General features: G+C 41.3%; 1 protein-coding gene across 6 annotated transcripts in view; it reads left to right on the top strand.

Annotated features, from left to right (window-relative positions):
* The window catches only part of LOC109646849 (phosphatase and actin regulator 1-like), a 43,582-nt gene that overhangs the window by 19,015 nt on the left and 11,145 nt on the right, over positions 1–13,422 (top strand). For all 6 annotated transcript variants that reach the window (XM_069510886.1, XM_069510887.1, XM_069510885.1 and 3 more), the window contains exons 2-5: positions 2,574–2,738; positions 9,262–9,342; positions 11,295–11,498; positions 12,012–12,354. In XM_069510886.1, the coding sequence (XP_069366987.1) occupies positions 2,574–2,738; positions 9,262–9,342; positions 11,295–11,498; positions 12,012–12,354 (793 nt within the window). The remainder of the gene's footprint in view (positions 1–2,573; positions 2,739–9,261; positions 9,343–11,294; positions 11,499–12,011; positions 12,355–13,422) is intronic.

Raw genomic sequence — 13,422 nt, 5'->3', positions numbered from 1 at the left:
CAGCCATCTTGGTGTGCAAACAAGTGTTTTTAATTAAAAGCAGCCATCAGTTGGCTGTGCTACATTGGTGAAGAATGTGGGTGGTGTGCAACAGCATGAAGATGGCACTGAAAGGCTGCACAGTGTCATGGAAATGATTAAAAACAGCCCAGATTTAATCACCTTAGTTGGAAGAGAATTTTACTTTGAAAATTGATTTCTGCCAAGGTTTTGCCAAGATTGTGTTAAATTAAATTATAATTAGAGCCGGACTAACGTGGATGTTTTATCAATAACTATAAATAATAAGAAAAAACTGTCAACCAAATATGTAGAGCTAGATTAAGAAAATAATGAATGCACATTTTTTTCAGCATTGTTTATTCTGGCAAATAAAAGTCAAACATGAATGCAGATACCTGTATGTCTGCTCATATTGGGAGATTTTTATTTACCAATCAATAAATCGGTCGGGCTCGAAATATAATGGACTCAAATTGTAGATATGCTGGTTTGGTGCTCACTGCCTGGAAATGGTTCAGTCCAAATGAGGGGGGAATTCATGCTTCTTTTGTCAATACTTCAGTCATGTTCATACAAATAAGAGTCTGATGTAAGATGTTGACTTTCTTTTATTGCGATCACTAATATAGCATCATTCTCTCTATCTTAAAGTGTACAGAGCTGTTGTTGCTTGGCGGTTGGCTGTCACTTCACTCAGATTTGAACTAATGTTAATCTGGACTGGCTTGAATCGACAGCGACTGTGTTGAGGTATTTATAGTGTGGACTGCTACGATGGTTTGGCTCTGAGGCACCAGAGCGGTCAAGTAATGGTCCGTGGAACACATTTCCACTGCATTACAGTCACATGATTTATCACGCTGTCCCGTGGCCCTGGGGAGGGGACTGGTCCGTAATGTGATTCATGTATATCGGCAAACATCTCAGATGTAATGTGATTATTTAAAAACAAGAGACCAGTGCATTTCCCTGACAACATGTCAAGGGTGATGATCTAATGCAACATGGTGACACAACAGACACAGTGCTAGAGGTCATTTCAGATTAACTGGAGAACCGTGGAGTTGCCATAAAAACCTTTCTCTAGATTTAGTTTTTCTTTTATTTCTTATTACATATTTTTATTTTCTGCACACTTGTATTTCTATACTTCATCGTCCATCTTTTTTATTTTTTTTTGGAAATCACATATATTGATTTGTGAAGGATTTTACACCCTGATTGGTTTTCATTCATTGAGGACGAGCTTGAGAGCCGACTGAATCAGTTTATCCCTTTTCATAACAAAAGTTGTCTGATCTTATTGTCAGTATAACATTTTATTTGTATAGCACCAAATCATAATATACATTTTCCCAAAGCGCTTTACATAGCAAGGTTGAAACCTTCAAAATGATAGAGAAACCCAACAGTTCCCACAATGAGCAAGTACTGTGGAGAGAAAGAAAAGCAGAACCAGACACAATGTGGGCGTCCATCTGCCTCGACCGCACCAAGAGCTTAACATTCGCACATTTTTTTTTTTACATCTGGCTTTGCAAACCTGCTGTTGTTGCTATGTTGTGTTTGCACATGCACATTGATTTGAAAAGTCTGCAAGCAGACATAACTAGAATTTTCTTATAGAGGCCATATCTCTGCCAAGTCCAACAGTCCCCTTATGAAAACACCAAAGTCCCCCTCATCAGTCCCCTAAACATATCGGATTTTTATTTCCAACAAGATTCACACATTTTTGAGAAATCTATAAAAATGATGAAAAACGCTATATCTTGCAATATTAAGGAAAGTGGGGGAGGGGAATCCTGCCTCAGCCCCCTGATCCGGATCTGCACCAAAATGTAATGAATTCTTCCCTGACCCATACGGAGAGGGGTGAAAATACAACCTTCTTGCCAGAGATAATAAATAACTCATCTCAGACGTCTTTATTTTCATACAGCATGTATATGAATACGAACCAGGGGATGCCTAGAAAGTACAGTAGATAACATCCAGTCAGAAATCTAATACACTGGTTTTGCTCTTGTAAGACCCCTGGGAGCCTGTTTGCTGCTATCTTTGTTCCCACGGTGTTTTAAAGCTGTTTAAAAGCCGCTAAGAGCGAGTCAGAAATATCTGTGTGATCAACAGATTTAGTTTTCTGAACACATGGGCACCATTTGTAGCCGAGGACCACAACATCCTTGTATTTAGACTTTCATGTAATTGTATTTTAGAGTAAAAAGCTTGATATTTTTGTTGCACTTGAGGCCCAGTGGTTCGTAAAAGTCCAAATCACTGTGCCTTGTCAACATTTGAACAGTTGAAAGTTTCCCCCTTTAATGAGGTGTTTATTAGTCTGTTCAGTGTGTTTTGGCAAGCTAATGTACTCAGAGCTTAATGCTGCTTCCTGATATGCAGGTTTGTTTACTCAGGCGTTCAGGAGGCCACTTGGCACAGATTCTTGCTGCTTGGATCTTTGTAAGCAAAACTGTGTGCTGCATTCACCGCTAGCTCTCCTGCACTACTACCAGAATATCACCACCTCTGCATCTTCACCTAAACAAGATTTTTTTCCCTCCTTACAGCAGAGGAAGTAGAGAGGCTGGCCGCCATGCGTTCTGAGTCCTTGCTCTCCGGCAGCCACACCCCGCCCATCCGCCGTCGCAGCAAGTTTGCCACTCTGGGACGTCTCCTGAAGCCGTGGAAGTGGAGGAAGAAGAAGAGTGAGAAGTTCAAGCAGACCTCTGCAGGTATGTAGCTTTTTTTCGTTGAATACATGCATAACAAATAAGCGTTGCAAGTACAGTATACACCCTGAAAGACAGTCAATGCATATCCCTTGGTCAAAAGGAAAATGTATTAAGCTCTTCGTCTCCAGGGTGATTGAAAATGCAGCAAATTGATTCAGCAAAAGTGCAGCGTCGGAGTTTCGTGTTTTGAGGTCTCTTTAGAGTTCTTTTGATCCTGCAGCGCAGCGTTGTCAGGGGCGAGTGAAGGACGTGGCTCTCCTCAGATGTGGCTGTATTTATTTTTCACGGCTGACGGACACATCTTGGATGACTGCTGTCAGCCTGGTGGACAGGAGGGAGGGACTTTGTTGGACAGCTTCTTCTCTGGACGCAGGAGTCTTGCTTTATAGGAGGATGAGCAGTTGCGCACAGAGATCTGAATGTGGTCTGAACAGGACAGGATGTTCTGATTTGAGCCTGTTATTAGATTAGTATTTTCCTGGTGTGAATGAGCTGAATGAATCAGTCTCTTGTCTGATTTAATCATCTTTGCTGTGACTGCTCTCTCACCGCTGATCTTTTCAGTCTCTTGTGTGATCACAGCGACTAATGTGATTTCTTGTTGTCTCCATCACGTAGCACAAGCACAAAACTTGTATTTGACATTTTGGTTGACTGAACTTTAGCTCTAGTTTCATCCCTAAAGACTATTTTTCACTGCTCAAAAAAACCACTAACACTCACTAATATCAGGCTTTTATCTGTGATGTGAATGGAATGAATCTACATCCACTCCCAGGTCAAATGACTCTGCAGTAGATGTATGTTTTTTTTTCCAGCTTCGGCTCCAGTGATGGAAATCTGCATGAACTCACTAATTTGGTCAGACAGCGAAGTGAGAGCGCCTCAGTTTCTGATGCATTCGTGACATTGAAAACGTGAAAAAGGAGTCATTCACTTTCAGCTGAGTAAAAGACTCTCAAAGTGCTGATGAAATTAATTTCTGAGCATTAGATGTTTGACTTTTGAAGAGTGTGTGAACGATCATGGGAGATGTTGTGCGATTGATGCATTCATGTACGTCCCATGATAACAGCATGCATCCTGTTGTGGTGACGGACAATAATCAAGTGCCGAGCGACAAAAGGCCTTTTTTTCCTGTTACAATGGTTGTAGTTCCCAGTGGAGCTGAGTGGGAAAAGCTCTCCATCGCTTTTGTGATGCACGGTGCTGACGTCTCCAAATAATTATTTTTTCCACTATTGTTTGGTTCCATCCATTTTGATGGCATCAAGGATGATGGGTCAGATTATCTCACTGGAGCAGCCTCGAGTGGAATCTAAGCGTTGTTACCAGCCGCAACAACGAGGCTGGACTTTTGTTTTGCATTGTGAGTCTGTGTTTGTCATCGTGGCGAAATATGAGATCACTATAGTCCCTCTCAGGACGGGATCGCACCATCCACGACACGTGTCAAACATGTTGACGTACTTGCCCACGAGTCCTTAGCGCTACATCATTATTTGAGGAACTCTGTGAGCAACATGTTGACATGTGTCATGGCTGTCGTGTCTCTTTTGTAAGATGGTCTCCTCCAGTTCCTGGTTGAAGGTGATGATGTGCTGTCGTAGCTTGGATGCTCGGGCAGGAGCTTCAGCCGCAGTGACAGCATCGCAACTGTGGCACACACTGTCACATCCATTTCAGAAGGAAGAGTGAGCCCAATTTTTAAAAAAAGACCCAAATAAAGTGGAATGCGGCCTGCATTCATGCAGCAGGCAGCGGAAGAGTAGAAGTCGCACAAAGCGTGAGCAGCCAGTGCAGTAAATTCGACTGACAGGAAGTAGCTCAGGGATTTTAGAACTTTAACAGCTTAGCCAACAGCATTCACAGGAGATTTAAAGCTCCGCTAATCGACATTTTTATATAAACAATCTATTAAAATGGCCACATACACTATGAGTGAATCCAGCAGATGTATGAATATCTAACAGAGTAAAGTGGAGATTTGATCTTTGATGAACTTTTTATAAAATATCTAGCGATAGAAAAAGAGTCTGATATGAAGAAGTAAGTTCTATAAATCTTGGCACATTATCAGACCTTTTTTAGGTTTGTGTCCTTTATTGTGACAGAAACAGGATCGCTTCATGTTTGACCGTGTAGCTTCACTATTGATCTGTGATTTTTAAAAATGGGATATTGCAGATGCTGTTGTGCATTTACCCTCATTTTATCAGTCAGTGCTACAACAGCAGTGTATTTATTACGATACTCATTAAAAAAAAAAAAAACTTGTTGTTCCGATACCATCTTTCCCTTCCTGATATAAGGTAAACTACTGACCCTGAATGGATGTGGTGATTGTTGTAAACCCTTTAATAAATCAAATGCATACAGAGGATGAATGTAGTTTGACAATCATAATAGGAAATCAAATATATAAATTCATTACTGCACAACAAGCGCTTCCTGTAAATGTCTACATAGATTAGATTCTCATATTGCAAATGGTCGACCCGGCACTTTCGGAAGTGTCTCCACCTGCCACATATTATAATACTAAACTTGATTTTCTTTCTCAGCTTCTCTGAATTAAATCTCCACGAGGTTTTGTTGGTGTCCACCTGCTGCTCCAACAAACACAGCATTGTTTTAATCATTGTCGTCAAAGACAAAGTCGATACGTGCACAGTCATGATTCCTGCAGCACTGCTGTGATCTTGCGCTCAAACACCCCAATGCACCGTCATCCTGTCTCCACAGTCGTCCGCGGTGCCGTACTGTTGATAACGTTTCCTGTGTCGGTGGGGGAGCAGAGCAGCCACTGGGCATGCAGATGTTGTCGCAGATAATTGGACGCCGAGCACAGTTGAGGATTATCAACACGTTGTGATATGAAGCAGATGAGGGACAGCTCTGGGGGGACTGTACTCTTCACCTCAGGAAGGAACGAGGGGAGGGCCTGACAGTTGGACGTCTTTTCATGCTCGCTGCCTTATTGCAGAGCACGCTGCTATCGGGGAGAGATCTCGCCAGGCAGAGATCCATCAAAAGAGCATGCATGTGGTAGTCTGATGTAATCTTTATTTCTAATCCAATTATTTATTGGACCTCCCTGTGAACAAGTCGTCAAAATGCACTGATCTCAGCGTATATTTGCAAAACTGCCTTTAAAACACCACAGATTCCCCACAGCTCCATCGATTATATATTGTTTGGAGAGGAAGGCAAATCCTGCTGTATGTGTCAAGGCCTGTTTAGCCACATCCGAGCTTCTGATGTGTGAATCTCAATGCTTGAGCTTCTCATTGATGAAAAGACTCCATGAGAAGTTTTAATACAGTTTCGTTTTTTGGTGAGAGATTCGCTTGGTAAAAGCTCCACTCTGAGCTACTGAGCCTCAGGGTTGGTAGGATGTGTTCTGACTATCTGGGTCACTTCAGAGTAGAATATATTTTCTCTCTAAAAAAGAAAAATGCAAGTGTACTGTTCTCAGATCATTACAGGCTATATTTCAGATATGCCAGTTTCATTTAATATGCTCTCAGCTGATGCTCCCTGATGAGTCTAATCTTCTCATCTTAGTGTTGGAGTGTTTGGACCGTGACAACACACGGGCCATGGTGGACTGAACACACGCTGTCCAAAATAGAATGTAGTTGATACATAAGGTTATTTACTGGGCAGCGACTGGTTTTCATACTCTTTCATTCATACTTTTGGGTTTGTTTGGTTTAAGTTTTAACCTTAGTTGGATATTTAAAGGAGATGCACACAGGTAACAGACCTTATTGTGAACTGACAGCTGATGATTTACCATCAATCTTAGAAAATGTGCGAAAAAGTGTTTCTTCTTTTTAGTGTACTACTCTCACAGGACCTTCCTGATGAAATCAACATGAAATTCCGCTTCTTGCAATCTATTAGTCAATTGATTAAATATTAATCGCAATGTTATTTTCTATATTTCTTGTTTTAGTTATTTTTTTGCAAGCACAGTTGGTATATTAATTCTTGACATTATGCTCGACTATTTTGCCAACTGTTCTGCCCTTTTTTCAGGTTCACCAATTTCTTTTCTTCTTTGTTTTATGCAAACAATATCAGTCAAATCTCATTAAGGCCTCTTGAGTTAATAGTATTGCGTAACCGCGCACATCCCATGGCAGTTATGTCACAAAGCTTTGAGTAATTACTTTTCTTTTTGGATGAAAGGGTTGTATAATCCGTAAACATATTACAGCACTGCCAGTATGAAGTTTACCTGTAACCTTGTGTATCCCCACTTTCTGTTTTGCAGAGAGTTTTGACCTTTTTGTTTTACTTTTGTTGGCTTTTCTATTTAATTTGACAGAGACAGTATAGAGTGAGAGGGGAGAGAGGGGATAAGGTGAAGCGTCCAGGCTGGATTTGAAACCAGGCCGCTGCAGCCAGGACTCTTGTTAGTTGTAGGTGGTGTCCTATGGATGAGCAACCAGGACATAGTTTTGAGTAAAGTTATGTTTGTCAACCGAAAGACCTTTTAGATTAGTCAAGTTTATTTACATACCACATTTAAAAAAAAAAAACACTGTTCACCAAAGTGTGCTGTCCGACAAATGAAGACACGATGCAAATTACAAGAAAAGCATACAATTCGACTAGAATAACATTATACAATAAAGTAAAATGAAATAGAATAAGATAAAAATCCTATGATGTGGATCAAAACAACTTAAGAACACTGTGAGAACCTGAGTCTAAAGTCTCAATAGTGGACTTTTCCAAAGCTTTGGAGCAGCTTGATCAATATTCTGGGCTGTGATTTGACCTGAAAGCTGAGCCTGCACAGGTGAAAGTGAAATGGGAGGCGCCTGCCTGCCTCATAATTCCTGTGGTGCATTTGGGGAAACAATTTAATGAACTATCTGCTTTTACTCTCCATCAGAAAAAAACATCCACATGACACACGATTCTTTCGGTCAATTCTTTCAAGTCTATTTATTTACTATCCCCTTGATGTACCGGACCTAATGTTACATTTACAGCCTCTAGGGGGAAAATCACTTTTTGGTTGAAGCTGCCAACATTAACATCCCAAGTAGAAATGGCCACAGTTGCCTTTCATTTCTTCAGTTTACCACTTCCTCAGGCCACAATGGAGATAATTCTTTGTGTGACGTATTGGTGATATTTTGTATTTTTCTGTTTAGCTGCTTATATAATTCCTGCCTTGGAGCTGATCTCAAACAGGCTTTTGACTTTTGAAGTGTGGTGTGATATTGAGCATCTGGTGTCCTGGAGGAACTCCCTAATGGAGCCAGCCGTTTGATGATTGCTCTGCTGGGGTATTTTTGAATAGAGAAGCAATGAAGTTTCCGGAGTTCTGCTCAGGAGGCTTGTCCGTCTGTTGTTTGTATGCGGCTCAATTGTGTATTTTTTATTTCCAAGCTCCTAGCAGTTGTTTTTAAATGATCTGTGTTGTGACTAAGGGCAAGGAGACAAGAGCTCAAGCAGTCAGTGTTTTCATGAATCCTCACTGAGGACGTATTGGTGTTTGAACACATGGTGGCTGCCTGACAGAGCTGGGACAGGACTCCTGGGTCATGTGTAAAGCACACAGGAGCTGCTGTAGGGGGCCATGCAGGGACACTCCTGCATCGTGCTGCTGCTCATCCTTATTTCACGTTCTTAATTGGTTTCTGTGCAGTGGTAGATTGTGAAATTACTAATGTGAACTTTTTTTTTTTTTTTTGCTGGTTTTGTTCAGCCTATGCTGATAAAAGATGATAAAGTGCCTCAGCTTTTGAAGCCTAAAAATAGAAGCTGACAGTAGCTGTGGGACATGCAATCTTGTGCATAATGCATCACTATGAGATGCTGGAATATTTCCATTATCCTTTTACCTCGTGTAAATCAAGGCCCCATGTCTTTGAGCTTTAAGGGAGAGGAGCCGCAGTTGGACAGATCTTTATCTTTAGAGCAAAATCCACAATTTCAAGCTTCAGCTCTTTAAAGAAAGAAGATTTTAGGATTTGTCCCCCTAAAAAAACACATGATGAAATAGATAATATTGCAAATATGCCCACGTGACCCAAAACAATATTACTAAAGATTTATTGAAATATGAATAAGTAAGTAAAGAATATATTTACAGTTAAAAGATCAAGATACAAATTTCCGTATCAGTTGATATTGATAATCATTATAATAAATGTCACCTGATTAGTAGACCATTATAACGCTTAATAATGAAAAGCTGTTCCTATGGACCCATGAGATTTATTAGTTGTTGGCTCTTAAAGCTGACTGATATGGCCAAAAATGGCATCAAGATAAAAATCATATCTATCTTAATTACCAGTGATGAAAATTGTATTTTGATATGTTTCTGATAACAAACCAAAAGGCTATTGGTGCATCTGGAGGGAAAATATGAATATTTAAATGTGTCTGTGTGATTTAGCGTCTGGTTTTATCCAAAATCAAACAAAGCTGTCTGATATTTAAATGGATGCCCATTTATAATGTGAAAATGATTTCCACATTCTCTTCCCCTCAGCGCTGGAGAGGAAGATGTCCATGCGCCAGAGCCGAGACGAGCTGATCAAGAGAGGAGTGCTGAAGGAGATCTTTGAAAAAGGTGAGCTGGTGTTTCAGTGCGAGTGGAATCTGGCTCGGGTGCAAAGTTAGACATGATGATGCTCTTAATGAGAAGATCTTCACTTATTCATCACCTCATTAATCACTCCAGCACAGTCTCTGAAGTGCACGCTGCGAGATTTGGCACGGGGGGGCATTCTGAGATATAATCTTTCATTATAGATATTTTGTAGCATTTTATACATTTCTTTTGATCTCGACTTGACGCGTCTTAGACGTCCTGCACTCAGAGTCTGACAGCGGGGTGCTCCATGCACCAGCACATCAAAAACAAAGTTAGTGAAGCTGAGGAAGTTCACTCCCTCCTGCCAACATCTGATGAGAGCAAATGAGAAATTCTGTCTTCTTTTATTGGTTATTTTTAATTTTCAGCAGATTAAGCTTCTTGGACAATGATCAAAATGCTATTTGAAGTCAAAGCTGAAACGAAGCTCTAAAAATATGAATAATTTAAGAAATTATAATATCATATTAATAGAATGATAACTGTGATAAGTCTCTTAAAGAACTCGTGTGCACCTCGATGTGGTCCAGCTCTTGTTAATTGTCCAATAGTAATAAAGTGAATGGCTCCTTCTCTAATTTCTGCAGAATAACTGTGTCACTTCTCAGAAACCATATTAATGAGGCCAGGTGTTCCCAATTCTCCTGCCCAGTGACAACCTACTTTCTATAATGAAAAAAAAAAACTTGTGTGCACAGCTTGATAGATTAGCAACAGCTATTTTTATACATGCAAAACAAACATGTACCATCTCCCAGGAAGCCGTATCGTGTTAACATCACCCTGATAAGTAGAACCAAAGCAGATTCTGCTCTGGCATGCTCGGAAAAGAAATAGATCCAGTATGAGCAAACAAGAGAATAGAGAACATTTCAAAAGAATTTTGCACAATGGCAAAAATCTGCTTTCTTTCATCAGCGTTTTCCTCTGATTGGCTGCTGGGTCATAATCGGCTTTTACTGGTCACCACATCCGTGTGCCTGGATTGAATGTGGAGAACAGCGGCCAAACACTCCAGTCTCGTTCAGAGTTAAATGTTGGGAGCATTTGCCAAGTGAATGACTGTTAAATCAGAGGTGGCAAAACACACACTTTCCTTTCTCAAGTGAAGTACAGATACTAAACTTCTCAAGTAAAAGTACAGAGATACAATCTCTGAAATGTACTCAAAGTAAAAAGTACCCAGCTAAAGGCCATTTTACTGTATCTCTGCAAAGCAAACTGAAACTCGTGTCACATTAATATAATTTGACTATTTAACAAGAATCACTCTTTCAATAGAGAAAAAACCAAATATTAAAAAGCAAGAAAAGAAGTGTAAGTATTCTTAATTTGAATAAAATAAAAGGGATAAGAAATGTTTTGGTGCTCTGCTTCATCGTGGACGGTATCATCGTTGTCAGGTGTTGGCTGATGCTTGTTTTGTCGACAATTTACGACTTTAACGTCTTTCGTTGATGGCAGAAAAATGTAAACAAATAATTACAAGACTTTCTTATCCTATAAAGAGACTTGCAGGAGTGAGCATTCTTATGGTTAAGTGTTGAAAAGAGACATATTGGAAAGTGGGTGAGCTCACAGTGTAAAAATACATTGTTTGTCAGAATATGTGTGCACACTGTTGGCCTTAAAATGTGATCATGCAAAAACCATCAAATGTCTCAGCACTGTAAAGGATTTAAAAAGCAGAAATGTCTGTCAAACCGTGCGCCTGAAACCGTTTCCTGGTCTGGCGTACGCTGATAAAAGACTCTAGAGTTTTAAACAGTCTTAGCGTTCGGAATCGTCTTCCTCCTCCCCCTCTTATTGTCTCAAAATTTAATACCCTGAGTTCATTTTAAATGTTGTTTGACAGTCTTTTCTTGTGCCGCAGCCCCGACACATTTTCCACACTCGTCAGTTTGTTTGTTTCTTCTCCTCTTTTTCAGCAACCGTTGAATTCCGATCCTCGATGGACGGTGGCATCTGCCCTCAGGAGTCCTCTGTTAAGACATCTATGGTCATGCCGAACAAGAAATCGGTCACCTACCCGAGTGACCTTCAGGACACCCCCCCCAAGCCGCCGCTGTACCATAAACAGCCTCCTGCTCTCCCTCCAAAGCCTTTCTCCAGGATCCCCAACCATAGCACAGGTCAGCTGACCACGTTAATGCTCCGCAGCAGGTTGCGTCACTCTAATCTCTTCGCTGTTATATCTTCATTTATTGTATAGTATTTATTGCACGCTATTAATCATTAAACACAAACACTGGAGTTTATTGCACTGCTTCAGGCTGTCAATATAACTAATATGCTCATACTGGGGCACTTGTTTTGACAGCCAAGCCCTGACTGCTTTTGCTTTAAAGCCTACCTGCTATGCCACACATGTGCACAGGATTATAGTAGTCTCATTAAATTCCCCTGTGGTTAGGTCAGCCGGGCTCTCACTGTCATTGTCAATCTGTCAGCACAGGGAAGTGGCATTACCCTGGCCTAATTCCCACCACTCTGCGCTGAAGTCTGAGCCATGTCTGATGGTCCATGAGCTCTGTTTATCTGTCTGCACCAGCAGAGTGCAGTGAACGCGTCACATCCCAGTAGAAATATTCAGTAATCCCTCTTAACCTCCTGTTTATGCTTGATTTTTTTTTTTCCCCTGTTAGATTCTTGCCAGCCAATGAAGTTGCTCTGCATGCCCGGAGGAAAGCACTCTCCACCTCTGCCGCCCAAGAAAGTGATGATTTGCGTGCCTCCTGGGGGGCTGGACTCCTCGGCCTCCCCATCCCCTTCGCCCAATCCCCTCAGCGCTCTCCAAAAGTGTGCCCCTCCGCAGGGCATGTCTCTCCACCACGGCTCCCTGCTGCCCTCGCAGCTCATCGGTCTGTCCAGCCTCCACCAGAGCCACGGCCACCCGCTCCAGCTGCAGTACGGCAGCTTGCACGCCCCCAGCCGCATCATCGAGGAGCTCAATAAAACCCTGGCGCTTTCCATGCAGAGGTTTGAAAGGTTGGTCCGCCGTCAGGGCTCGGGTCATTTAAGTGTGACTGTCCTCCAGTGGAGTCACAGGGATTATGGATCGCCGTCTGTCTGCATCTCGCTCACAATATCTCAGTCGAAATAAAGTTGAGAAACAAGTGTTGAAAACTACAACTCAGTAGAGTGCGTACCTATGCCAAGGCCCAACAGTCCCCTTATGAAACCATATTTATATCTTCTAGATCACTAGATTTTTATCTGGATCCGTAGCAAACTGCACACACACTATCAGTCCCCTTAATATCGCAGATTTTTGAATTATTCTCTGAGAAATCAAGGAAAATGTCAAAAAATAAGAAAGATTCACAACAAAGTTGAATAGGTTCTTCTCTGACGCATTCATCAAACTGCCACCAAGTTTTGTGTTAATCCATCCTGTAGTTTTTGCTTAATCCTGCTAACCAAAAGACAAACAAACAAACAAACACATTGCCTCCTTGGTGCAGGTAACTATACCAATAAAACATCTAGGCCACAGGGTTGACTGGTGACAACATGTTTCCCTTTTTAAAATGTGCTTTTCCTTTTATTTCATGAGCCTGCGGTTGTTATAATAAAATTCCTCCCTTGTTATTTAAGCTGTTGCCAAAACAGCACTAATCAGAGTAATTACTGAAATAAGTGCATTAAAATTAGCATAGATCATCATCCTGTTTATTAGCTTTTATTTTAGTGGCGACTTATTTCCACTACCTTCAAATCTGTCCCGGTGTTATTGAGGTCACGTCCCGCCATGTAGCGCTGGCGTTCAGGTCTAATTTAAGTCCGCTGCCTCACAGGGCAGCGTTGGCCTGATTTTCGAAGTAAAATGTGTGTATGTGTGGGCACAGGCACACGGAGTAGGTGTCCCTGCAGCAGTGTGCCTGACACAACATGACCAGCTGCTCTCTACAAGAGCTGCGCTTCTTCTTGTTTGGAAAGAGAAATAAAAGGGGGGGACGGGATAGCGGATTGAACATTATTATGTAACCTCTTGCATTAGGATCTCTTTCTCACCAAAGCCATTTGGGCAGGGATAAGGAAGTAATGGTCCTGACG

Source organism: Paralichthys olivaceus, chromosome 16 (genome assembly GCF_024713975.1).
Source record: "Paralichthys olivaceus isolate ysfri-2021 chromosome 16, ASM2471397v2, whole genome shotgun sequence".
NCBI lineage: Eukaryota > Metazoa > Chordata > Actinopteri > Pleuronectiformes > Paralichthyidae > Paralichthys > Paralichthys olivaceus.
This window is presented reverse-complemented; position numbering and strand designations above follow the sequence as displayed.